This window comes from Coccinella septempunctata, chromosome 2 (assembly GCF_907165205.1).
Source record: "Coccinella septempunctata chromosome 2, icCocSept1.1, whole genome shotgun sequence".
Classification (NCBI taxonomy): domain Eukaryota; kingdom Metazoa; phylum Arthropoda; class Insecta; order Coleoptera; family Coccinellidae; genus Coccinella; species Coccinella septempunctata.
The window spans coordinates 28362138-28388932 of record NC_058190.1 but is presented as its reverse complement, the minus strand read 5'-3'; the positions used below and the strand labels follow the sequence as shown (position 1 = coordinate 28388932).

The following is a 26795-nucleotide window of genomic DNA, read 5'->3' as shown; positions in this document are numbered from 1 at the left end:
TGCCGCGAGAGATTTGATCGCAGCTTGATCGATCTGCCCGCCCAGCCACTGTCAAGTAAATGGCCTGCGCACAGATCAATGGCGAAGATTTCTGCCTGAAAAGCTGTCGCCGACTTTCCCAGACTAGCACTGAGTTTGGTCAGCGGTCTACGGCTGTAGACTCCGGCTCCAGATCCCTGACTGGTTCTGGAGCCATCAGTAAACCAGCAAGGTCCTTGTAAATAGAAATCCTTGTGATGGAGCCATTCGTCTCTGCTTGGAATCAGAGAAACGAATGTTCCCTCGGTGCTGGTTCTTGTGATTATTTGATCAGTTCTCATGCCCATCACCTCGTCAGCCTCCAGTTGGGCCGACAGACGACTGGGCACGAAAGTGAGTTTGTCAGGCTCGTTTACGGTAAGGTGGTGGAGCCTGTGGGTTGCTAGTCTTGCCTCTCCATGGACAAAAATGTGAAGGGGAGGGAGGTCTAATAGCATCTCCATAGACGAAGTTGGAGTAGAGCGGAAAGCCCCCGAAATCATGAGGCAAGCCGTTCTTTGGAGTTTGGAAAGTTTGTTTTGGGTTAGAACGCGTTAAGGGAGAGTGACTCTGAAATAGAAAATATGTATTTCATACGCTGATACATCTGATGATGAAAACCTTGACATAGACAATCGTTGGTCATTGGAAATTGTTTTCTGATATACAAACTTATGGTCAAGTCTCTCTCGCCTCCTGTTCAAGTTGAACAGGGCTCAACAGTTCAACTCTCCCATAGGTTAGGAAGACATGAGCCAATTTTCGGTTCTTGAAAAAAGAAGTGCTGTACTCTAAATGTTCATCTCACCATCACTCTACTATTATCTAACGTTACCTATTTGGGCATGATATCCTCACGCAAAAAAATGAGTTGCTACCATTTACTTATTTTTTATTTATTTATTTATTTATCAAATAAGGAATACACACAGGTACAACTTAAGTGGCTTCAGAGTGAAAAGGGGTTCAACTCTCCCGGACTACCCATACGTAATGGTCATAATAAAAAGACTGGAAGGCGTAGGTGATATATCTTATGTTCGAAAAAGATTATTCAAATATAAATGAAAAACTATTTTCCGAAATTCAATTTATTCGATAAAACCGTTTGTGAGATTAAACTCAAAATAACATTTTTTATGGTTTTTCAACAGCCTGTATCTTTTCAACCGGGCAAAAATGGTGCAGGAAAAACGTGTTTCTTTTCACCTCAAGAATCTACTGTCAAAATATTCGTACGAGTCAAAGACTCATCTCTGTATACGTGAAAATGTTATCTTCATACACCGGTTACCGTAGCCCGCCCAATCAGAAACATAAATCGGTGTTAAAAAAATTATTATTATTTTGAAAAAAAGACACATCCGCGTGGGATTTTTTTTAAGGAATTTATTCACAGTGCTCATTAGCTCCACTATGAAGTGTTTCAGCATGATCCATTCATTGTGAGACACCCTATATAGTTATTTCACATATTTCGGAAAACATCTAGATAAAATAATCTCCATTAAATTTTTATGATTGTAGTGGATATCTTATCTGTTCAAACGAAAAATATTATGATTCACAATAGTACCAGGTATAGTTCCGGCCTTGAACAATCATTTGAAATGATGCCAGATATAATTAGGCTATTGTAACCACTCGTGTTTCCCATAGGTTAGTTCAATTTTGACAACCGTCATGATTAAAACATATAAAAAATTCAGGTGGAGCTAGTGATTCCAGCCTTGCTCGTCATGAATAGTGAAATTAAGGAGTGAGAATAAGAGCGCTACACCTACTCTGAAAATAATGTTTTGGAATCAGTTCTCCGAAGAAAAACTCATTGAACTGGAGCATACCATCTTATCGAGTAAGTAAAATAATATACAGAATATAGGATCATTCTCTCTTAACTTCACATAAAATTATACAGAGAACTCTCCTGAAAATTTTCATAAAATTCATTTTCAGTTAAGAGATGTCGAGAAAATCTAAGTATATGTATTTTCATGTTTTTGTCGCCTTCCGTTATACCAGAAATCAATTTCGTTTTTTCAAATGGTATATGCTCAATAAATGAGATTTTCGGTCAGTTTAAGGTCCATCGGGATTCGAGCCGAGCCGTGACGTGTGTGAAGCATAGCCATTGCATAAAGACTTTTGACTATCGCCTACGAGCGTCTATAGCTAGACATTGATTAGTAACTCATGTATATATACTCAATCAGCTGGCCTAACACGATATAAGCTTATGAAATCCTACCGATCTACAGATCCTACCGAAAAATTATCATTGAATTCATTTGAAAATGAAAACATTTTAATTTTTTTGTTCATAATTGTTGTAATTGTTCATAATAAATTTAGTTTCCTCATTCGAAATATATTTCAATCTGTGAAAAATTATTTTTTCAAACCACGCTCGTTTTAATGGATAGTGGCACCATAGATGTAGGTATAATACTTATAGTCTAAGATACGATATAAAAGAAATATATACCCTCATCTGTTATTATTTGATGATGACAAATGTTATAAGTTAGACAATATGTAGATTGATAGATCGCAAATGGGTTGCCTAGCTAAATCAGGGGCCAATAGTGTGTTAAATAATATTAACTTTCATCATTTTTTTGATCTACTACCCTCATTTCTTATTCATGATTATCCAGAGTAAGTCGACAGAATATTACACGAGGAATCAGGATAGCATGGGTTGCCTAGTTTCCCCTTGGTACTCCTATGAGGTTGCCAGGTACAAACAGGTAGACAACCGTCATTTATAAACCCTCATCAGCTATTTAATTAACTTTTTATTTTAATGAAAGGTTTCTTTATCCCCTATCTCTCAGTATTAGGTTGCCTGGTCAAAAGTGGGGCAAATCCATGGTTGCCTAGATTTTATATGTTAAAATTTAAACGCTAGCAGGGGGAGCGACAGAGAGTTCAGAAATACGATTTTTCCGATTTTTGGAGGGTGCACATTGATTAAATGCTGGAATTAAAACAGATTGAATATCAACAATAATTTCAAAATTTTTTCATTCACACATTTATCAATACTATAATACAACGATACATAAGCATGGAATTTTATTCTGATTCTGACTCATCAGGAGTATCCACCTCAAATTCAATATCTTCTTCGTTTTCCTTAGTTTTCAAGGTGTCGAGTATATTCTGGACTTGTAAGGGTGTTGCATCCCCTAAGAAGCATGTTGGCTTCAAATAACCATCCAAAAACCAACCGCATTCTTCCGGGTTGAGTTTGACGCAACATTGATCAGTAGCATGCAGGCACATAAGATCCTTTCGTTTGCATAAAAAGTGTAGCACTTTTCTACACTCCATTTGATTTACACCAGTGTACAGGAAGTGTAGTTTATCTACACATAGTCAAAAGGATGAGGATAAACTACACCTACTCTACACTGGTGTAAATTCAATCAGCAAACGAATACTAAAATCGAGTGTAGACAAGTGCTACACTTTTTATGCAAACGAAAGGACCTTATGTGGCTTCATGCTACTGATCAATGTTGCGTCAAACTCAACCCGGAAGAATGCGGTTGCTTTTGGATGGTTATTTGAAGCCAACATGCTTCTTAGGGGATGCAACACCCTTACAAGTCCAGAATATACTCGACACCTTGAAAACTAAGGAAAATGAAGAAGATATTGAATTTGAGGTGGATGCTTCTGATGAGTCAGAATCAGAATAAAATTCCATGCTTATGTATCGTTGTATTATAGTATTGATAAATGTGTGAATGAACAAATTTTGGAATTATTGTTGATATTCAATCTGCTTTAATTCCAGCATTTCATTAATGAAGCACCCTCCAAAGATCGGAAAAATCGTATTTCTGAACTTTCTGCCGCTCTCCCTGCTAGCGTTTAAACTTTAACATACATATAAAATCTAGGCAACCATGCATGTGTGCCCCACTTTTGACCAGGCAACCTAATACTGTGAGATAGGAGATAAAGATAAAGTAACCTTTCATTTAAAAAAAAAGCCAATTAAATAGCTGATGAGGGTTTATAAATGACGGTTGTCTACCTGTGTGTACCTGGCAACCTCAAGGAGTACCAGGGGGAAACTAGGGAACCCATGTTTTCCTGATTCCTCGTGTAATATTCTGTCGACTTATGCTGGATTTTCATAAATAACAAATGAGGGTAGTAGATCAAAGAAAATTGATGAAAGTTAACATTATTTCACACTGCGATCATTCACTTCGCGAGTGTATGGCCCGGCGCAAATAGAAACGCAGGTTAGTGAGGTGACGCAGCGTGAGTTTTTGTAAAACATAGAAAAGACCAAGACCGCGCAAATAAAGCGTGATAGTGACTTGTCAAATAGTACGTGCAGCGCAAGAAAAAGCTGCGTCACCCTGCGTCACCTCACCAACCTGCGTTTCTATTTGCGCCTAGTCTATGTGTCGAATAAAACAGTATTTTGAAACTTTGAGGGCGTCAGCCTTCTTTTAGCCACCGAAAAGCCTTCCCGAAACGGTTTCTTCACTTTTTGGAGATCGTTCACTTCGCAAGTGTCCGTGTCAAATTAACAGTATCGCTTAAGTTTGAGTGCGTTCCTGAAATGGTTTCTTGACACTTTTGCGATCTTTCACTTCGTAAGTGCTCTGTCCGATAACGCAGTATTTTGAAACCTTGAAGGTATCGATCTTCTTTAGCCAGGTGGTCTGCCAATTGCACGTTCAACTCTGGGGTATCTAAATAACTTATAGCGTTTTCTATTGGTAAAACTAGTGCTGCACTGGATCACAGATGCCCAAATATGAATTATGGTATCTTTAAATATATGCTCTATTTTTATAATATGCACTCAATGAGCACTAGTTTCACTAATGGAATATTCTATTACAGTGAATTCCATTGAAAGAACTAGCTTCATATCCACTAGTTTTACCAATAGAAAACGCTATTAATATCAGTTTTCCTGAAATGGTTTCGATTGAGATTCAATCTGGGAGGACTCTGCATCTTTTGAAACTCTTAAGGGTTTTTACTCCCAGTCTCTGAAACGAAATCAATTAAAAAATTTAAATGATCGATTTGATGGATCAAGATAATAATTTGACCATTTGTTCAACAGGAATAGATCGTATTTGGATAAATTTACTGAGAAAAGAACTGACATCCGGTAATTTCAAAATTAAATGAATCAACGTCTCCATGTATTGATAAATGTCAATTGAGAAACTACAATTCAGAAAATTTTTAAGAATTCGTCTGATGAAGGAGTCTGATCACAGATAACAGAGTCTGATATAGACTCCGAAACGTTACGGAGTTATCATTTTAAGTTCCATCTTTCGTTCATTGTCAGGCAACAAATTTTTTTCATCTGCGCCTGATAAATTATTGCAAAAATTTACGCAGGACCAAATTATTTCAATTTTTTAATTGATTTTGTTTCAAGGGCTGGGAGTGAAAACTCTAAAGTCGGTCTTTTACATTTAGCAACGGCCGAAACGTGCTAAAGTGAACTCATATTCTCAATTGTGTTCCAAAGTAGATGCAACAAAATTAAATCTTCCTAAAGACCTAAAATTACTGCGAATTCATCATCCATGAAGGGGCACTTGAACGTCTCCCAGCTCCCAGATGGCAGAGGTGTGTCGTTTTCTGTTCGAGTGAGTCCAAGGAACCATAAGCTGCGTGTTCATTAGCGATAATCCGCGAAAATAACTCTCTTCGAGTGAAATTTCGCAATTCAGACCGAAAACTTTCGTGATAGTTGGGGAGCCCAAGAGGGAAATTCGGGATATACTCGAGAGTGTCAGATTAATATAAGGGGAAGTACCTTGGACCCTGTAGAGTACCTCTACCAAAAATTAGACCTGTATATAAGAGAAGTTGTCTAGGACAGCCTGTCAGAATAGTAAAAAAACGATTATTGTACATACTCGAACTCGACCGTGTCAGATTAAGATATATGTGGTTTGTGGTTAATTACATGTTGAAAAGTATACAGGGTGTCCCAAAACTAGTGAATCAAACGTCACACCACGATAGAGTAGACCAAATATTATCGAATGACACCAACATCAGAATTTTATTAAAATACCTAAAGTTGCCGATTTTCGAAATATTTTTCTTAATCACAGGGCCAGTTTGTAAAAAGGATATCAATTTTAAATTATATGGAACTAAGATTATTGTTTTATTTCACCCTATTGAAATTATTTCAAGTAGTTAATCGATAACCTAAGTAAATGTAAATTAAAACAATTGTTTTTCCTACATGATTTTTATCACTCAGAATAAACCCCCTCTATAGGGGTGATAATATGGGAGAAAAACGCTATCCTTAATCACAAATCGGCCTTGTGATTGAAAAAATAGTTCGAAAATCGGCAACTTTAGGTTAGGTTTTTTCAGAAACGGTACATTTTCGCTCAACTAATGTTGGTGTCATTCGATAGTATTTGATCTACTCTATCGTAGTGTGACGTTTGATTCACTAGTTTTAGGACAGCCTGTATATTCTCTTAATCTGTCAATTTAAACGTGACGAAAATATGTAGGAGGACGCCAAACTTGCAAATAAAAACGTTACGTGTACATTCCCGAACGCGGTGGCTTTTTATCTTAATTTGAAACTAATGATTCATGAATAACGGAAAAAATATAATCTGACTGTTTCAGCAAGCCGAAACAATACAAATTGGCGATAAAGGTCACAAAAATCAGTTTCTTTGAATTGTCTCCTTTCCTGGACAATTTGTTTTCGCATTCCTTATACCGGGTGGCCCACCCTGTGAATGAAGATATTTTGAAAATCTTTTCTTGTGGTGTGTGTGGGATGTCGCAAAGCACAATTTAAAATTATTTTCATATATACAGGGTGTTCGAAAACAAAGATATAGACTAAAGTTACCCTCTTTTAAATGTAACACTCTATATTTGATCTGAAAAATGGAATGGCAGGCTATGATTAATATGATGAGTTTCTTCATATTACTTTATACCTCAGAAGCACCCTTCACGAGATAATGGCGAAAAATCGAAAATATGGAGTTTTTTTAAATAGCAATTAATGAAGAAACTAGTTACGCCAGCGATACAGACAGAATTTTTTCGAATAGACAAGTTAGCTCCTCCTAAAATTTCAACTCTGGAATATACAGAGTGATCATAATTAATTCTCAAACATCAACTACAAATAATCGTCGAAAACTTTCTTATTTCAAATGCCACACCCGGTATTTCTATATCTCGTTGAACGTAAAAATTAATTTCGAAACTATCTTCATAAAATTTTCCTACATCTAAACCTGATAGTTTCTGAGCAATTTTCGATTTTTAATTCAAAAATAGTAAACGATTTTCGCCCTTTCGTAAATGATCCTTCTAAGGTATAAAGTGATCTGAAGAAAATCATCATAACTTGAGCTTGCCATTCCATTTTTGAGGTCAAATACAGAGTGTTACATTTAAAAAAGTAACTTTGGTCTATATCTTGACCCTATATGTATATATGAAAATAATTTTAAATTGTGCTTTGCGACATACTACACACACCACAAAAAAAGATTTTCAAAATATATTTATTCACTCTCTCGAAATGAGCGCCGCGTCTGGGCTGGGCCACCCGGTATAAGTTGAAGGGCTAACATTTTCTACAAATTTTGTCGGAAGCAATTTTTTCTACGTTTGCACGTTTTCGAGATATATGGCGATGAATGTACATTAGACTGGGTTTCTACATTGACCTTGGCCTTTCGCATGTGTGGCTAAGCTCCTCGAACTTATCGCCCTCCAACTCGAAAACGGTTAAGAGTATGTAAAATTGCTTCAGACAAAAGTTGTATAGAATTTTATCATCTACAACTTTCATAATAGATACAGAAACGATAAGAGGTACACGAAGGAAGATATTTTGAAAATTGTCAAATTAAGAAAACCCTCCTGCTTAGTGTCAGATTAATGGGTCAACACATCTGTAACACGGAGATTAACCATCTGTATGAAAATCTGACACGCTCGAGTATGTACAAGTAATGATTTTTTTGCATTTCCAAAGGACCGCTGTGACCTTGCGTCACGTTTCTTGAAAAGTAGCTTTCTTTGGGTCCAATTAAAAAATCCTCTGAAAATCTGACACACTCGAAAAAAAAGGTTTTTTACCATTTTCAACTCTTCCGTACGGCCAGCCTCACCACGCAAACTGTCAGATTAACATGAATTTATTATCACAGAGACACGTAGGGTATATTGTTATGGTAATTAGGCGTAAGCATTCCTTAGAGTAATGTAAACAACCTCGAGTAGAGTTCGAGGAATATTCGTATAGCTTTTAGTCAGCAGTTTTCGTTTTCCTCTGGTAGAAATGTAGTTTTGTGATTCATTATTATTCAGACCTGCTTGAAATAAACTTGCTTCGAGAAATAAAGTTGTTTTTTTAAAAAAGTGAACTTAGAGCGTAAAAATATAATTGGCGACGAGGATGGGATTTTACTAGTGTATCCCAAAGAAAAGCAGGTGTACACGTGAATTTCAATTCTTTGAGTAAAAATCCAAGAACAGAGATTTGTGTTGGTGCGACGTTACCTTCAACAGAAAAACCGAGTACTAGAGGCAAAATCTCCAGCGACACTGGTGTGACCGATTCAATCAAGAGGCGTTGCTGAATTCCTGAAAAGAAAAGGAGAACCAACCCGGACTGGATCCACACCTAGTTACCCTCAAAGATCACCCTTAGGAGTTTGGAAGTAGCATCCCAGACACGAGGTTTAAAACGGAAGACAAGTAAGTTAGGCTGTTATAATAATCCCAGTTTTTTTTCCTATCCCTGGACCAAAAGATAAGGACCACATTTTTATTTATTAATTGAACATTTTTTTTCCTTCAATATAATCTACAATCATTGAGTCGTTAATTGAACAATTTAATTCACTTAAAGTTAATACTTCGGTTAATACCAAGAAAAAATCGAAAATGACCTCTCCCAATCAAAATTGTGTTGTGATAGATCTCAATACAGTGAAATACTTTGGAGAATTATTACCTAGATTTAATGGTAACCCTAACGAATTACAAACTTTTCTCTTAGAAGCAGATCATTTTATGAGTCAATTCGGAAACACAAATAATGAGCTGATTAATAAATACTGTTTTGCAACAATAAAATCAAAGTTAGTTGAACAAGCGAAAACAATAGTTTATTCCGGACCATCATGCAATACCTGGTTAGAATTAAAACACGTATTGAATAATAAATTCGGGTTCAAAATTAATTTTGATGTTCTGCAAAGCGAGTATCAATATTTGAAAAGGAAACCTAAAGAATCTTTATCAGATTTCATCGAAAGGGTGAAAACAATTAAATTACAGTATGATTACCAAATTCAATTACAAGGATTATCCTCAGTAGAAATTGATGTCTACCGAAATTTATCAGACAAAATTGGAAACACGGTTTTGTATAATAATGTAGACGAAAATTCTAGAAATCTATTAGACCTTCAACCAAAATCATTCGATGATACCTGCAAACTATTGGAGAATAGAGAAATAAAGAGACAACAACTCTATTTACCAACGATTTCAAAGACTACAATTTATTCTCCAAACCTAATATCAAACGAAAGACAAAATAGTAGTCAAAATTATAATCAACGCCCTTCGACTAGTAGAGAATTCCCATCTCAATCAATACCATTGAAATTCAATAAAATACCGGAGCCGAAATTCGCAACCAACAGTCAAGTTTTCGGAAAACCCCGAGATGTATTCAAACCAAACCCAAATCAACAACTAAATCAACCAAAACCGGAACCTATGTCAATCAGAACGAGAAATTATCCTACTAAAAGACCAGCTAGTAGTCAAATTCGCCAAGAGCCTCCGAATAACAGGCAATATTTCAGGAAAACCGGACCTTCAGAATTTATATCCGAAGAGCTAACTAATACGGAAAACTTTGAAATCGAAGAATTCGAAACGGATCAAGAATTTGAATATCATGACGAAATAGGCTGTGAAAACGAAGTTGATACCAACGAACAAGAAAATCAAAATTTTCAAACATTAGCCTTCAAGCATCCCACGACTTAAATTTTACGAAAGAACATTTGGCATCATTACCATACATTAAATTAGAAGATCCACCTTGTAAACTATTGATCGATAGTGGTAGCTCTATGAGAATAATTGATCCAGCTGTAGCTTACAGTTTATTCCCTGAAAATATTTATGAAGAACACTCATATTTCAGAACGGCTGTAGGTAAAGATCATAGTAAATACAAAGTCGCTTTTCCTCTTAATTCATTTGGCCTCGATAACTCATATCCGTTTGTTATCTATAAATTCCATACACAATATGATGGTGTTATAGGCGCTAATCTATTGAAATATTTAAAATTAAAATTCGACTGGAAAAATCATGAACTAGGAAATGATATAAAAACTCAAAAATTTTATCTTCAGCAAACCAGACATAATGAAAATCTCCCTATCAAATTAGACCATTTAGACAAAAATATTCGAAACCAATTGACAAAAATATTACAAAGTCACAAACAAGCTTTTCAGCTACCAAATGAACCTCTGAATTTCACTAATAGTGTCAAACATCACATTAGGACTATTGATGAAAATCCAGTGTATGTAAGAAGGTATAAATACCCGGAAGTACATAAGCAGGAAGTCAAAAATCAAGTTCAAGACTTGTTGAGTAAGAATATCATAAGACCAAGTACCTCTCCATATTCGTTTCCAATCGTAATCGTTCCCAAGAAAACTGATCAATCAGGAAATCGTAAATGGCGAATGGCCATAGACTATAGAAAATTGAACGAAAAAACGGTCGACGATAAATTCCCTATCCCGAACATTGATGAATTATTAGACCAACTCAAAAATGCAAAATATTTCAGCGCCCTAGATTTAGCCAGCGGCTTTCACCAAATTGAATTAGATGAAGAATCAATCGAAAAAACAGCATTCGCTACAGATGAAGGACATTTCGAATTTCTGAGAATGCCCTTTGGTCTTAAAAATGCGCCGTCAACATTTCAGCGTGCTATGAATAAAGTCTTGAAACCAGTAATCAATAAAATATGTGTCGTTTACATTGACGATATACTAATTTTTTCAGAAACTCCAGAGAAACATTTAGCCGACATCCAAACAGTTTTACAACTCTTAGAAAAAGAAAATCTCAAAATACAATTAGATAAGTCTTATTTCTTTCAGAAAGAAATCATATTTTTAGGATATAAAATTTCGGAAGAAGGTGTAGAACCAAATCCTGAAAAAATTGAAATCATCAAAAAATTTCCCATTCCTAAATCGATTAAAGAAATTAAATCCTACCTCGGAATGATAGGTTACTATCGGAAATTTATTCCTAATTTCTCCAAATTGACAAAACCTATGACGAAATATCTGAAAAAAGACGTTAAACTCAATATTCATGATCAAGAATATATCGATGCATTTCATTCAAGCAGAAACCTTCTTATGAATTATCCTATTCTTCAACACCCAGATTTTAACAGACCTTTTGTTCTTACAACAGACGCATCCCAATATGCTATAGGTGCTATCTTATCCCAAGGGACACCCCCAAATGACCTACCTATCGCGTACGCTAGTCGAACACTAAACGAAGCGGAAATAAAATATTCGACAATTGAAAAAGAACTTTTAGCGGTAGTATGGGCCACGAAATATTTCAGATCTTATTTATTCGGTCGTAAGTTTACCATCTACACAGATCACAGGCCCTTGACATGGCTATTTTCCCTCAAAGATGCCTCTTCACGATTAATGAGGTGGAGAATAAAATTAGAAGAGTTTAACTTCGAGATCAAATATCGAAAAGGAGCCAACAATAATGCGGATGCAATCTCTCGCATAAAAATAAACGAATTAAACATAAATGAATCCTCCGATGATGATCTAGACGCAGAATCGGTTATCCCCCAAATTACGCATGAAGACCTTGAATTATCACAGAAAGAATTAGACGAAATTACGAAAGCATGTACGAAAGACGACCAAGCAGAACAATCTTCTTCTCAGACTATTCATAGTAATGCAGAGAACCCTATATTAGAAATACCTTACACCGAACGTTCTCTGAACTCATCCATGAATCAAATAATATTTCAGAAGTCTAACTCTTTCAAGATTGAAAAATTAAAATTGCATAGGAACACTCGCATAAGACTTATTGTCTCTATAAACACATCAGACGATTTCACGAAGTTCCTAAAAGAATATGTCAGTCCAAATAAACAGTATGGTATATATTTCAAATCGAAAGAATTAGAGAATATATTCTTGACAATGACTCAAAATATATTCAAAGCAAATGCTTTTTGTTTCAAAATTTCCAATTTACTCTTAGAAGACATAGAAACGGAAGAAGAACAACAAGAAAAAATCAAAATGTTTCATGAAACCAAAACGAAACATAGAGGTTTTCAGGAAAATTTAGAGAGCATTAAAAGACGTTTTTATTGGCCGAAAATGGACAAAGATATTAGATCATATATTAACTCTTGCGAAATTTGTCAAAGCCAAAAATACGAAAGACAACCGAACAAACTGATTTTCAAAAGCAACCCAATAGGAGAAAAACCATTTTCCCATTTATACATTGATACCATTGTTATGAATAGAACTCCATGTTTGACTATAATAGATTCATTTTCGCGTCATGGTCAATGCTATATTTTAAATAGCAAAACGGCAACTGAAATTGCCAACCAACTCACTAGTTACTTTTCCAATCACGGTATTCCAGAAAAGATAACTTTCGATAACGGAACGGAGTTTAAAAACCGAATCATACAAGATCTAGCAGAAACCCATAAAATATCTCTCCACTATATTACGAATTACAACCCTACCTCTAACGCCATAGTTGAACGATTTCATTCCACTCTGATTGAACAAATTAGAGTATTAGACGAAAAAAATATCTCGTTGTCAGAAAAAATGAATAGAGCACTGTTGAGTTACAATAATTCAATACACTCTTCGACGTGTTATACACCTTTGCAAATCATTAAATCTGACTTGAATTATAGCACACCTGTGGAGAAAACAACCCATGAAAAAATTTCGGAATACATCCATCAATACCGAGAAAATATGAAAGAAATTTCAGATCATTTGAAATCACGTAAGGAAGAACAAAAATTGAAAATAGATAAGATTAATCAGAACAGACAACAGGAAAAAGTCGTAGATGAGTCAAAGCCATCTTATTTAGTCATACCGAAAAAGGCAAAACTAGATCCAAAATTTAAGAAAATTAATGTAAAAATTCTAGACGATATTCGTATCAAGAATCCTGATTCTCAAAAAATTTACCACAAAAACAAAATCAAGCAGAGACAGTACTAATTGTGCATTTTTCTCCCTTTCAGACAAAAAAAAATGAGAACCTTTGAGTGATATAAGTAAAATATTACAGGATCATTTTGTCTTAGTGGATCAGTTGGATTCAGTCAGTTCTAATACGATGGTTTCAAACTATGTTGAATCGATCAAAAACCAGTTGAAGCAGAATGAAATTCTACTCAAAAACTTACATTCTTCTCGACACAAACGAGGTTTGGTAAATGCTGGTGGACATATAGCTAAAGTTTTATTCGGTACACTTGACAGTAATGATGAATCCTTATATTTGGATTATTTTCACTTTGAAAATAAAATTCAGTCATTGAAAACGGAACAGAATCAAGTTATAAGTGTTGTGAGATCTATGACAGCAAAATATTCCAATATTACGAATAAAATCATACAAAACTATAATCATTATCGATTAGTTCAGAATGATATTAATCGACTCATCCTTACACAATTTGAAGAGTTAACTATAAATAGAATTCGGACTGAAGTCAACACAGCCATCAGCTTTGCGAGACTTCATCTTCTGCACGAAAGTATTTTGCCCTTAGATTTATTTTATGAGTTCGTTAATTCAACCGATTTCATGAGTCATCTTCACTATTTAAAAGATTTCTATTCCGTTTGCTATACTTCGGTACAATTCAGAAATAATGATGTGATCTTTATAATTGAAGTACCATTAACCTCTCCAAATCCTTTGGATACCTATCATCTCCAATATGTCCCATACCGAAATGTTACCCTCAGCGAACAGCCTAAATACTTATTGGCCAAGGAAGAACAGCTTTTATGGTCCATCGACGAAGAATGCCAGAAGGTAGAGGATTGGTGGATATGTTCACAGAACTTGTTACGACCAGTGCCCAGTTACATGAAAAACTTAATCGATCAGAAGACAGAAAATTGCAAAAGACATCATGTGCAGTGCAACGACGATTTATTGAAATTATCAGCGACAAAGTTTCTATCGACCGGTAATGTGCAAATCGGCGAAGTGTGTAAAGACCATACGGAATTCTACAAACTTAGTGGAGTTTATTTGATAGAAACCCCATGTAATATTACGAACAATTTTAAGTACTTTCATGGTGAAAAACTCTCAATCATTTTCCATAACGTACCTCTTCCTAATATGAAGAGAGAATTAATTGAAAATCTGACTGTATCAGATTTGATATTCGATAATTCAACAATGCAAGAAACGATTTTCAATTGGAAAATCCACCCTAACCATGTATCATCCATTTATTCTATTTCCAACTTAATCATTGTCATAATAATAACATATTTTTTGTATAGAATTTTTATTGATGAATTAACAAATATTGTTAAAACGCATAAGAATAATTCAGCCATTGATGCTGAAGTTATTTCTTAAAAAAAAGGGGGACGTGTTATGGTAATTAGGCGTAAGCATTCCTTAGAGTAATGTAAACAACCTCGAGTAGAGTTCGAGGAATATTCGTATAGCTTTTAGTCAGCAGTTTTCGTTTTCCTCTGGTAGAAATGTAGTTTTGTGATTCATTATTATTCAGACCTGCTTGAAATAAACTTGCTTCGAGAAATAAAGTTGTTTTTTTAAAAAAGTGAACTTAGAGCGTAAAAATATAATTATATACAGTATCTTAATCTGACACGCCCGAGTATGTACATCGGACTTTTTTTCTACAACTTGATAACCTGCAAACGCTTTCCCCACCGCTGAAAGTGTATACTACGTAGAACTTTTTTTTCTTTGTACCCTCTTATCTTGAAAATTCACTAGGTCTCCACGACGCTCGAGTAAATCCTGATTTAGGGTGACCGGCCACCGAATGCGAAGTTGTGCGAAGCTGAGCGTTTTCAATGCCAATATAATTGACAAGCTGCGTCACTCGATTCGTAGCTTGTCAATTATATTAGCATTGAAAACGCTCAGCTTCGCACAACTTCGCATTCGGTGGCCGGTCACCCTAAGAATCGTCGGCTCCCAACTACGAGCGGAGCAAACTGATTCGGTTTTGCTTTCGCAGTCAGTATGGAGACCATGAAGTAAATCAAGGGTGTTTTCTGTGATGAAAACTATGGGCCAAAGATTATAGAGCTTTGCTATGGACTTGGACCACGGTCACACTACGCGAAACCCTTTGATGCGGGGACAAAAACCAACACAGACCTCCGGCTCTCAGCGAAGCCCCTCGCCCCGCAATTACATCTTGGTGAGGGGGGCGTCTTACACTAGGCGAAATTTTCAGAAAATTCGCTAATTTAAGGGAAGCTTCATATTGAAAAATCAGCCTTCCTGAATTTGTTCTTTCGCCGTTCTTGTACTACTACGTGTCTTATCCTATATCTATCGCAATAAAATTCAAACATTTTGAAGCATTTTTTTCAAATTTCAAATTGTAAGATTTTACAGGTGGACAATCGGCACTGGTGGAAATTTCTCTTTCCCTAAACAGATAAAACTTACCAGATTTTGTTTTCATGTTCACATTCCAGCTCTGAAGGTACCTTACGAAACATTCTATGTCCCGATTGAGTTGAAATCAGGTTCCGAGGAAAAAATATGGACAATAAGCTTGAACTCGGAATCGACGAAGACACCTTTAGTTCTAGTACACGGCTTCGCTGCTGGAATAGGTTTTTGGTGCAGAAACCTGGATGATTTATCGAAAGATAGACCGGTTTACGCCATGGATCTGTTGGGTGAGTTCATTCCTCCAAAAGATTCCTGATTGATTTGGAAAGTTAATATATTGAATATATCGGCTCCCATGAAAAAATAGGTAAATTTCGGTTCGTAGGGGGACATTTTATACGGTTGGTTCCAATCAATTTGTATCGAACCTGTGAGCATGATGACAGCAACCCCTGAAATCTGAAATGCAAAGGGTGGTTGAGTGACACCTTGTTTTAAAGCATTTACGGCCGGTTTCATAATCAAACCCCTAAAGTCGCTTTAATTTTAAAGCTTCCTTTAACCCTATTACGGCTGGTTTCATAATCAAACCTAAAGTTCCTTTAATTTTAAAACTTCCTTTAACCCTACTAAAAATGACACTAAAGGAAGATTTAAGCTCAAAGTGACTTTAAATTTGATTATGAAACTGGGCGTTAAAAATGACAGTAAAGGAAGCTTTAAGCTTAAAGTGACTTTGAATTTGATTATGAAATTGGACGTAAGAGGAGTTTATACCACGTACCCCATATAAATTAGTGGTTTCGGACGTAAGATATTCATTTTTTTTTTAACTGACCACTTAAACGGTGTAGACCCCCTCTTAAATAAACTGCTCCACATGAGTTAGGAATATTGACTTAAATTGCCAAAAAAAATATAGTTAAAATAAGATTTTTGTGATGAAAATTCATATTAATATGATTTCAAGTTGCGAATTAATTTTAGCCTGTAGGTCTGCAGCGTATACAGGGTGGTTAGAAAAAATCGAATTAATAAATAACGAAATTTTATTCCCAGAGAATTCAAGCATTTTAAGACTATCAATACAATGTATGGCCTCCAACGGCATCAATAACAGCTTGACATCTTCTTTGCACACTAAACACGAGATTGTTGAACATTTCTTGAGTAATTTGGTTCATAAACGGGACAGAAGCTCCCTCAGATCATTTGAGGGGTTCAGAGCTGAAGTGAACCTTCAGCCTAGTTTTGAGATGAATGGCTTAGAAGTTATTTATCACCCATTAATTCAAAAAAAAATTCTTTAGATTTTAAAAGGTTAGAATGTAAGCATAAGCTTACATAAGAATAATAATAAATAAAGAAGATACTTTTGAATTAATTGGTGATAAACAACTTCTAAACCATTCATCTCAGAACTAGGCTGAATGGACTAGGCTAGCCCCATTTAAGTATTCTGGGGTAGGTTGATGATTATCTAATCTTCTTTGGAGCACAACCCATGCATTTTCTATGCAATTCAAATCTAGTGAGTGCGGAGGTATTGGTAAATGTGGAATACCAAGCTCCTTGCGTGCATTCTCAACTATGGCTGCACGGTGCGGTCCTTAGACAAATCTTTTTGGCGTGAAGGGAAAAGAAATAGCTGAAAATTCAAGACGAAAAACAGTTTTTTGTGAATAACTCAGAAAATATCCACTTTAGGGCAAGGGTGTGATGCATACACTCACATTATTTTTTAACGTAGATTCAATATCTGCCATAAAAAAATGGGGTTCTAATTTGAAAAAATTGATTTTTCACGATTTTGTCATCCCTAACTTTGAAAGCAATTTTTTCACCCCCTGTATCATGAATCGCGATTTCGATTTTCAAAGTGGATACATCAATCTTACATCTTGAAAAATCCCAAAAATGAAAATTTTCCATTCAAAAACCTCGAAGTTATTCTTGTTTCAGCGGAGCTCTATTTACGATTTTTTTTTCGAATTTTCCCGCTCAGAGAGAATTTTCCAACCAAAACTGAAAAATGTTACATCAAAATAACTTGAAATTTTCTAAGGAATCTATTTCTGCAATAAAAAAATGGTGTTCTAATTTGAAAAACGGAAGTTGACGTCATTTCCGGAAAAACCGGAGGTGCTCATGCCTTGAAAATATTTTAGATTTCATCAGCATCGTGAAATACTTATAAGTGCTGAATTTCATGAAAATACGTTCATTAGTTTCCCGTATAAATATGGGTGAGGTTCCTCGTGAAAGACCCTGTATTGTCTCGCCTGCTTGCTAGCCGAGGCGCAGCAGATTTATTTACAAGCGCGACTATAATACAAAGTTTTCCATCTTTAGACACATTTTTGCCAATATATCGTAAGCTACAAGGCAAGTAATAATGTATCGAAATAACCATTTCGGAACCTTTTTTATAAACAGAGGCACAAAGAAATTAGAAGAAGAAGCACTCATAGCCTGTGCTTAAAATTTTAAACATACATAAAAGTGATTTATATATGTTATTTTTTCATCTATCGGATGCCACTAAACAAAAATTATTTTTTATGTCAGGTTTTGGGAGATCATCAAGGCCAACGTTCAGTTATGATCCAGACGAAGTCGAAAAAGAAATGGTAGATAGTATTGAGGCTTGGAGAAAGAAACTCAACTTAAATAAATTCCATTTATTAGGCCATAGCTTGGGGGGATTTATATGCACATCATATTCATTTTGTTATCCGGAAAGAGTGCTACATCTTCTTCTTGCTGACCCTTGGGGTTTCACCGATCACTTGAGTGAAAAACCGTCATTTTTTTCCAATCTCTTATTCACCATTGTCCATGTGAGAGCTTTAGAGTTTGTCAGAGCAATCGGACCATTCGGTGAGTTACATAAATTATCTATCCGCATCGCATTTCGAGTCAAAATTTCGAGGAAGGTTCAAACTGTACAGGGTGTTTCATATTGTAGATAAATTTTGGACAGTATTCTTGCGCTAAAATAAAAGGTATAATAACTATGCCCCAGACCCAGAAGTGTTTGGTTACGGAATATACGGTTTCAACGTGGTGGGTGACAGTAAACTACATTAAAGTTTTTATTAGGTACCTACTTGTCATTGAAAACGACACGTGTTTCACGGAAAAAGGCACAATTCACTTTTCTTACAAATGGAACAGGCAATTAATCAAAAGTGATATATACAGGGTGTATCTGAATGACACCGAGAAAATGAAGGGTTATTCTTTAAGTAAAATTGAAGTGGGTATTTGGTATAAAGTTTTTTAAAACATCCTTCCGGAAAAGTTACACACGAAAATAATTTTTTTTTCTCCTGTATATTAAGCAATGACAATAGGCAATTCTAGTATCGATATTATTGCTTGGGCCTTTCAGCCATATTTTTTTAAATGGAAAATTTTCCTCCAAAGAAAAGTTGTGAGGAATAATATCTTAGAGGTTTACTTTTATTTTCAACCCTTTCGTCAGGGTTGCAAAGTTTCCAACATGTTTAATTTCAATGACAGATGATATTTACTAAGTTTCGTATCTTCAGCTCAAAATACAGAAAAAAGTTGTAAGTAGTATAACTTTTCCGGGGGGCGGTTTTTCAAAAAATCGTATAACAAATACCTACCTACCCACCTCAAGTTTTATCACACAATTGCCCCCTAAATTTTTTCGGTGTTATTCAGATACACACTGTATATATTCATTGGATAAAGAGCATTACAATTCGTAACATCAAACAAAATTATAGCATGTGTATGAGATACAGTTTTAACAGAGTTTGGCGTAACGGGGTTCCATACAATTTTGCATGCGTATAATACAAGAGCTTAGGGAAAATCCTCAGTAAACACCCTTTCTCCCTGTGAATGTAATAGATCGTAAGGGATTAAACTGTTTACCAAATAAGCTGAAATTTTTCATATTGAAACAAGGGTGGTCCTAGACTGATTTTCTGGGGTAGTAATTGAAAGAACAATTGAAATTTCAAATTAAGACTTCAAATAACACCCTGTAGGTATCTCTAGGTAGCATTTGCAGTCCCATATTGTTTTTCTTAAAATTGTACAAGGAATCTTTCCTTTTCATTTCATTTCACAATATTATAATATTGTTTTTTTTTTAAATTTTATCATATGAAAAATTTAAAAAATCTGTATAGTGTATAGTCTATCTTGCTTGCGTTCCAGTAATGCCAAAGTTGGAGCATAAAAAAGGCGCAGTTTCTAACTGGCAATTTTGCACAATTTTTTTAAACATATGTAGGCATATAAAAACATTTGTTTCATGAAACTTATGTACACTTCAACTGTATTTCTGTAACCAAACATAGTTCATATGTTTTATATTTTATATAGCAAAATTACCCTCATTCAAGCCACAATAATTAACTTCCTGCAGTTATGTAGCTAATTAAGGAATAAGTTAATTAGTTAGTTAATACATATTATCATAAGAGTATAATGACATCAATTGGCTCATACTGATTCCAACAGTTCCACAGGATTGTGCACAGGTAGATGAAGTACCTATACTTAATTCACATGAAGTAGTCTCAGAGGTCAAATTCATATAGGGAAATAGACATAGACATACCAGTGTGAAAGCAGCCACGAGTTCCAGCCACGCGTTGCCTCGGCGCCTCGGTGAAGCGTTCGGCCCGCTCGCGGTGTATCTTGATTCGTAATCAAGACTGGTACGGGATTGACATTGAAAATTTAATTTAATGACCTTCTCGGAAAGGGGTGAGGGTGTACTAAGTATCTACAACCATTCTCAACTATTTCTAGGAATGAATAACGAGTTAGTGGGTCAATAAAATGGAAATTTTCTAGTTTCGAGTAAAATTGAATATTTCTATTTTTTTTTCAGTGAATATATTCTCCTACTTGTGCTCCTCGAAAATCATATAGTACCTGATATTCGAATTCACGAATTCACCCCCCAAAACACCCCTCCTCTGTTTCGGACCAAGTTACGATGAATCGGGTAACATTGAGATATTTGAATATTTTTTTTATGAATATATTCTCTTTGAGATGTTCTTCGGAATCTATAAAGCCCCCGATGTTGTCGGGCACGAATTCACCCCCAACTACCCCCAACTTGTGTTTCCAAAAAATTATGCTAAGTCGGATGAAATTGAGATATTTGACTTTTTTCAGTGAATACATTCTCTTTGAGATGCTCTTCAAGATCTATATAGCCTCCGATTTTGTCGGGCACGAATTCACCCCAACAAGCGTTTCCGAAAAATTTTGCTAAGTCGGGTAAAATTGAGATATTTTGATTTTTTTTCAGTGAATATATTCTATTTACTATGCTTTTACCAGCTATATACCACCTGATTTTGTCGGGCAGGAATTCACCCCCCACTACCCCCAACTTGTGTTTCCCCTTCTCTGTTTCGGACCAAGTTACGATTAATCGGGTAAATTTGAGATATTTGTATGTGGGGGTAGTGGGAGGGTTTTCGTGTCCGACAAAATCAGGAACTATATGATTCTCGAGGAGCACAGGTAGGAGAATATATTCACTGAAAAAAAAATAGAAATATTCCAATTTCATTCGAAACTATATATAGAAAATTATATATTATATATGAAAATAGTTGTAGATACTTAGTACATCCTCACCCCTTTCCGAGAAGGTCATTAAATTTAATTTTCATTTCCACTTTTCAATGTCAATCCCGTACCAATCTTGATTACGAATCAAGGTGCACCGCGAGCGGGCCGAACCTCGGGCCGAACGCTTCACCGAGGCGCCGAGGCAAACGCGTGGCTGGAACTCGTGGCTGCTTTCACACTGGTCATAGATCATAGACATAACGTTTCAGGTCCTTGGTTGATTCAGAGAGCTAGATCCGATATAGCCATAAAATTTGAAGATATAATAGAGGATAAATCTATTTTACCAAACTATGTTTACCAATGCAACGCACAAAACCCTACGTAAGTATCATATCGATTGCTAAAGTATACCTACTGACTAATCGTTTATGCCCGATTAAGCCGAGATTTGAGTTGATCCTAGAAGACAGAATTGAACGAAAATGACAAAGTTAACCTAGGCTAGGATTATCTTCAATCCCGAACTGAGCAACCGGGCCTTAGAATTCTTGAAATTGGAAAACCCGGGATATAAGGACGTCACCAAAAAATGAAAAATCATTTTCTTGCATCGATGAGTTATGTAATGTAATGCCTGGTTTCAGAAAGCAATGTTTTCAATCGATGATTGAGTAGTGGCCCACGCGGAGTTAGCAAAAAGTTGCTAAAACAGATTTTTAATCTAAGTTCAATTTTAATACTCAATTTGTATTAACATATAAATTCCCACCAAACAAATTCTCATCACAAAATTATGATGAGTTCTCCATAACCATCTAATAGGCGATCGCGTGGATCACCCTGTATAAATATTTCGATTTGACTCACCCTGTATATAAGTATAATATATACTTTGTGAATCATGTAAAATGTACCTAATTATTATTCAATAGTGTCTTCAAGATGACAGGTGTATCTATGAAAAAGCATGGAACAAATCTTTCTATCTGCAATCTTTCTTTCAAAAACCTTTCCCACGAATTGAGCTTATTAAGTTCACATCGGTTCTCATACTTCTCATAGAAGTCGAGGTGTACAAAACAAGGAAAATAAATGATAAATAACTGAAAATCTACCTTCTACTAATGTAGTGTAGTAATGGAACAAATTCGGTACTAAATATTGGCATTGAAATTTTTCTAAACCAGAAAATGTAGGTGCTCAGTGTGAATTGATGGGCACTAAGTATATGAATAAATATCTAAATAAGAAATCGAGATAATTTCAATAGAATTGAAATTGGGTGCTGAATATTGACTCTAAAGAATATGAAATTTCAGTTGAATAAATTTAATCAACAATACACTGGCAAGATTAATCGGTTATTATTTCATTTTCATAATCGTTTAACTTTTTAAAATCACGAAATCTCATATGTATATAACTAGATGAATTAAATAACGTGTCGTGCCATTATTTTTTCGATCGCATTTTCAGGGGTGAACGAGCAGCTTACAGCATGATATGGGGTTACGGATGGTCCAAAAACCCAATGATACTGCGCATTGATGAATTGGAGAAAGAAATTCCTATAACATTAATATTTGGATCCGATACATGGATGGATATATCTATTGGGCAGAAAATAAAAGAACTAAGGCCAGATTGTTCGGTAGACATAAATGTGAGTATGTAGGTATATACCTACTAAAATTAAGTCTCTCCAAAGTCACTTGAATAGCCTATAAAAGAACACACAATATTCGATGTGAGTTAAGATTTTGTTTGGTATAATTCGACTGAAGAAAAGTGTAGAGACTAGAGACTATCGAAGTGATCATTTCAGTTTGGAACGTACAAAAAGTCGCCGAAGATATATCTGGCGAACGCAGTAGGTATGATATATGTTGAGTTTTGACAAGAAATTCGTTTACAATAGGAATGATCTTTATTAGCAGGAACTATGTTTATTTACATTCATTCAGCAGTGACGTATTGGGAAATCTATTATTTTCCTCACCTCAGGATAAAATTTAATGAATAAATAAGGGTATAAATAAAAACAATTATGCCATATCAAAGCAATGATTGGAAATTATCATACATACACAGTGAGTCTTAACAGTATAGATTCTTGAGGTGAAAAGAAACACTTTTTTCCTTTACCATTTTTTTCGAATCGGCTCGGTTTGAAAGATACAGGCTGTTGAAAAACCATAAAAAAATATAATTTTTAGTTATATCCCGCGAACGGATTTATCGAATGAAATGAATTTCGGAATATAGTTTTTCATTCATTTGATTAATATTTTTCGAACACAAGATATGACCCACTTCTTTCAGTTTTCTCATTATGACCATTACCTACCATAAATATACCAAAAATTTAAAAAACTCAACTCTTGAAACTCTATCTAATGAATATTTAACGTTTTGTAAAATAAGAGTATTCCTCATATTTTCTCGTGTAATGCGCCGTTTTCGAGTAATTTAATGTTCAAATATTAAAAAGTTTCTGTGAAATTTGAAAAATTGGGTACTTTGGCTGAATACAACTCTGTTCAAAAGATCCACAGATGTGCAGTGTCACAGATTAAACTAGTTAAGTTAGCTGAAGGTACTTTCGTCTCAGCTCATTATTTGAAAACTTAAAATGGCAATATCTTTTTATCAGGGCCGAATCGGAAAAAATTGTTCGGAAAAAAAGTGTTTCTTTTGGCCTCAAGAATCTACTATTAAAATATTTGTACGAGTGAAAGACTCACAATATGCCAGGTGAGCAGGATGTCTACAAAGGTCATTTTTTTTCTCAACATTAATTTCATGAATATATGAGTAGTCCTTCGTATAATTTTACATGAGGTCGAGAATGAATGACCGGTGTAGAAGACTGTTGATTCAACTCGGAGGCAAAAAAAAATAGACAATACCTTAAAGCGGGCTTCGCCAATAGACCAAATAGTTTCCACATATTCGAAAATTTTTCGAAAAAATTTACAGCGTGCTCAGGAATCAATAATCCACGATTTTGTTTCAAATGGCAAATCCATTTCTTTTCAACAGCCGTGCATGGATATACAACAGAAGTAATTTTTTAGTAAACCAGCCTGTGTAGGACAAAAGCTGACAGTGCATGATAAAATTACTCGAGCACCTTTGAATCTGTTGAGGAGATGATCATTCACGAAGTTTTTTATAAGCCTCCTTTCGGAGTTATTTCTCTAAATAACATATACAGTTTTTTTTCATAAGACATAATCTAATTATAACATTTTTTCAGATCATTGACGATTCCGGACATCACCTCTATTCTGAGAAGGCAGATGAGTTCAATGACATAGTGATTACATCATGCAAACTGAAAGATTTGAATAATGATAATGATTTAAAAGAATGAGGAAACCAAGTGAAACCCTAGGGCCTAGGGTAAATCCGAAGATGTGGCTTTACAGATTAATCATAATATTAACATTTCAGTCTGGGGATCAACATCAATTGATGGTTATGATAAAGTATAAAGTAGATGAATAATAAATTTTTTTCATCGAAATAAAAACCTTTTTATTCGTTTTCTTTCTTATCTAAGTATTTAGCGTAGAAATTGATTCCCATGGGATTTTCGTTTCTAGAGTCCCGTCTCATTTTCGAGTAGCTTTTTTGTTTCCTGATTGTGTAAACCGATTATTGTATCATTGTATAAAACCCCGTGTCTCGCAGAGGAAACATTTCTCGACATATGTTTAAATGACAAACTAGGGCTTATTTTTGATATAGAATACGTGGTTAAAATTTCTTAGTTACGATCTGGACCACCCTGAATTTTATATAGTTTCTTGTTGGAATCACCTGATCCTGGATAGCGAGCATGAAGCCCTCTGTCTCAGGAAACAACCTTCCGGAAGTCAACAGTAGTTCGACGTAGATATGTCGACGTAATCATGGTTGACCTCGTTCTGGTGCCTTCCATGCAAAGGTTTGCCAATCAGTTTCTGCTTTTCACTTTCTGCAGAGTGTTCGACGGTTTCCAAGTGGTCCTGCTGTAGCTTTAACGGTGTAGAACTATCAGCAACACAAACTACTTGATGGAGTTCTGGTTAAGCAGCCTTGCTCAGGAAATATTTTCGAAGTCCTTCAATTTCCTGGGACATACGGTTGGGCAAATCAACAATTCCTCTACCCCCAAGATCTCATGGCAGCTCGGTCCGTTCTAGTGAGCTTTTGGGGTGATGTTTATTTTGTTTAGTCAGCATCGTCCTTATTTTTCTCTGTAAGGCTGCTAAATCGGTGGTGGTCCAAGAGATGATACCGAATGAGTAGCTCAGCGCCGAGCAAGCGTAGGTATTAATAGGTTTTATCACATTCTTGCTGTTAAGGCCAGTTCTCATTATCCTTCTCAATCTTCGAGTGAACTCCTCCGTTAGTTCTTTCCTCATCTGGCTCTGATTGATTTTTCTTATCTGTTTTATGCCCAGATACTTGTATGTGTCCCCTTCCTTTAATGCTTCAATTTCTGCACCTTCCAAGGTGTAGGGAGACAAGGGATTCAGGGCCATGCAGAACCACAGAGGACTCAGCGAATCTCCTTGGAAAATTCCGCGTCTTATTGGAATAGGTCCTGTTGTAATGGGGCCGCATCTGCTGCTTTCATTTGAAGACTAGTACGCCATGTTAACATGGCGTTTTTCAGGAACTAAATAATATTGGGATCCACGATCCACCTTGTAAATTTTCAAGATAGTCAAAGCCATTCGTGAGGTATGGAATCGAATGCTTTCTTGTAGTCTATGTACACAGCGTAAAGATTCCTTCGCTTGGAGAACGCTTGATTGCAGATAACTGAAGCAATTATTAGCTGTTCTTTGCACCCTTGGCTGTCTTTGGTGCATCCTTTCTGTTGCATGGCGATGATGTTATTCCTTTCGCAATGGTTGTGAATTCGGTTTGAAATGCACGATGTGATTAATTTGTACATCGTTGGAACACATGTGATTGGTCGGTATTTGGATAGGCCTTCTGTATTCCTTTGGTGCATATTTATCCCGACTAGTTTCAGAATACTAAATAGTCCCCCCCCGTATTAGGGAAAATGAATCATTCGCGGTAAAAATTATAAAGCAAACTACAATTACTTCTTCATGCAGAACACCCCCTGAACTTTGTCGCACTTAACACTTAACTTAACAATGTGTTTTCGTGTTAACTAAAAATCTAAATAGCCTTACCAAGGAGTACGTGACAAGAAGAACTAAAAATCTAAATAGTCTATCCAAGGAATACGCAGTTCCTGTCAAATAAAATTATGCTCGACATCATTAATTTAATGTTGCTGTTTCATCCCTTATATAAAGCATGTCTCAAAATCAACAAATTTTTTAGTCTCTTAATAAAATTATTTAATAAAATGGTGATATTTTCATAGCAAAGCATTGTGA

General features: G+C 35.5%; 1 protein-coding gene across 2 annotated transcripts; it reads left to right on the top strand.

Moving 5' to 3' along the window:
- The first annotated feature begins 1600 nt into the window (after window positions 1-1600).
- Window positions 1601-24913, top strand: LOC123307691 ((Lyso)-N-acylphosphatidylethanolamine lipase-like). 2 transcript variants are annotated; one of them, XM_044890095.1, is made up of 6 exons: window positions 1607-1873; window positions 15885-16091; window positions 18373-18684; window positions 21651-21765; window positions 22861-23047; window positions 24644-24913. In XM_044890095.1, exons 1-6 carry the CDS (start codon window positions 1813-1815, stop codon window positions 24758-24760), a joined length of 999 nt encoding a protein of 332 aa, XP_044746030.1. In that variant the 5' UTR covers window positions 1607-1812; the 3' UTR covers window positions 24761-24913. The 2 variants fall into 2 exon arrangements, with proteins under 2 accessions (XP_044746031.1, XP_044746030.1); XM_044890096.1 differs by lacking the exon at window positions 18373-18684 and having other exon boundaries at window positions 1601-1873.
- The last annotated feature ends 1882 nt before the right edge of the window (window positions 24914-26795 follow it).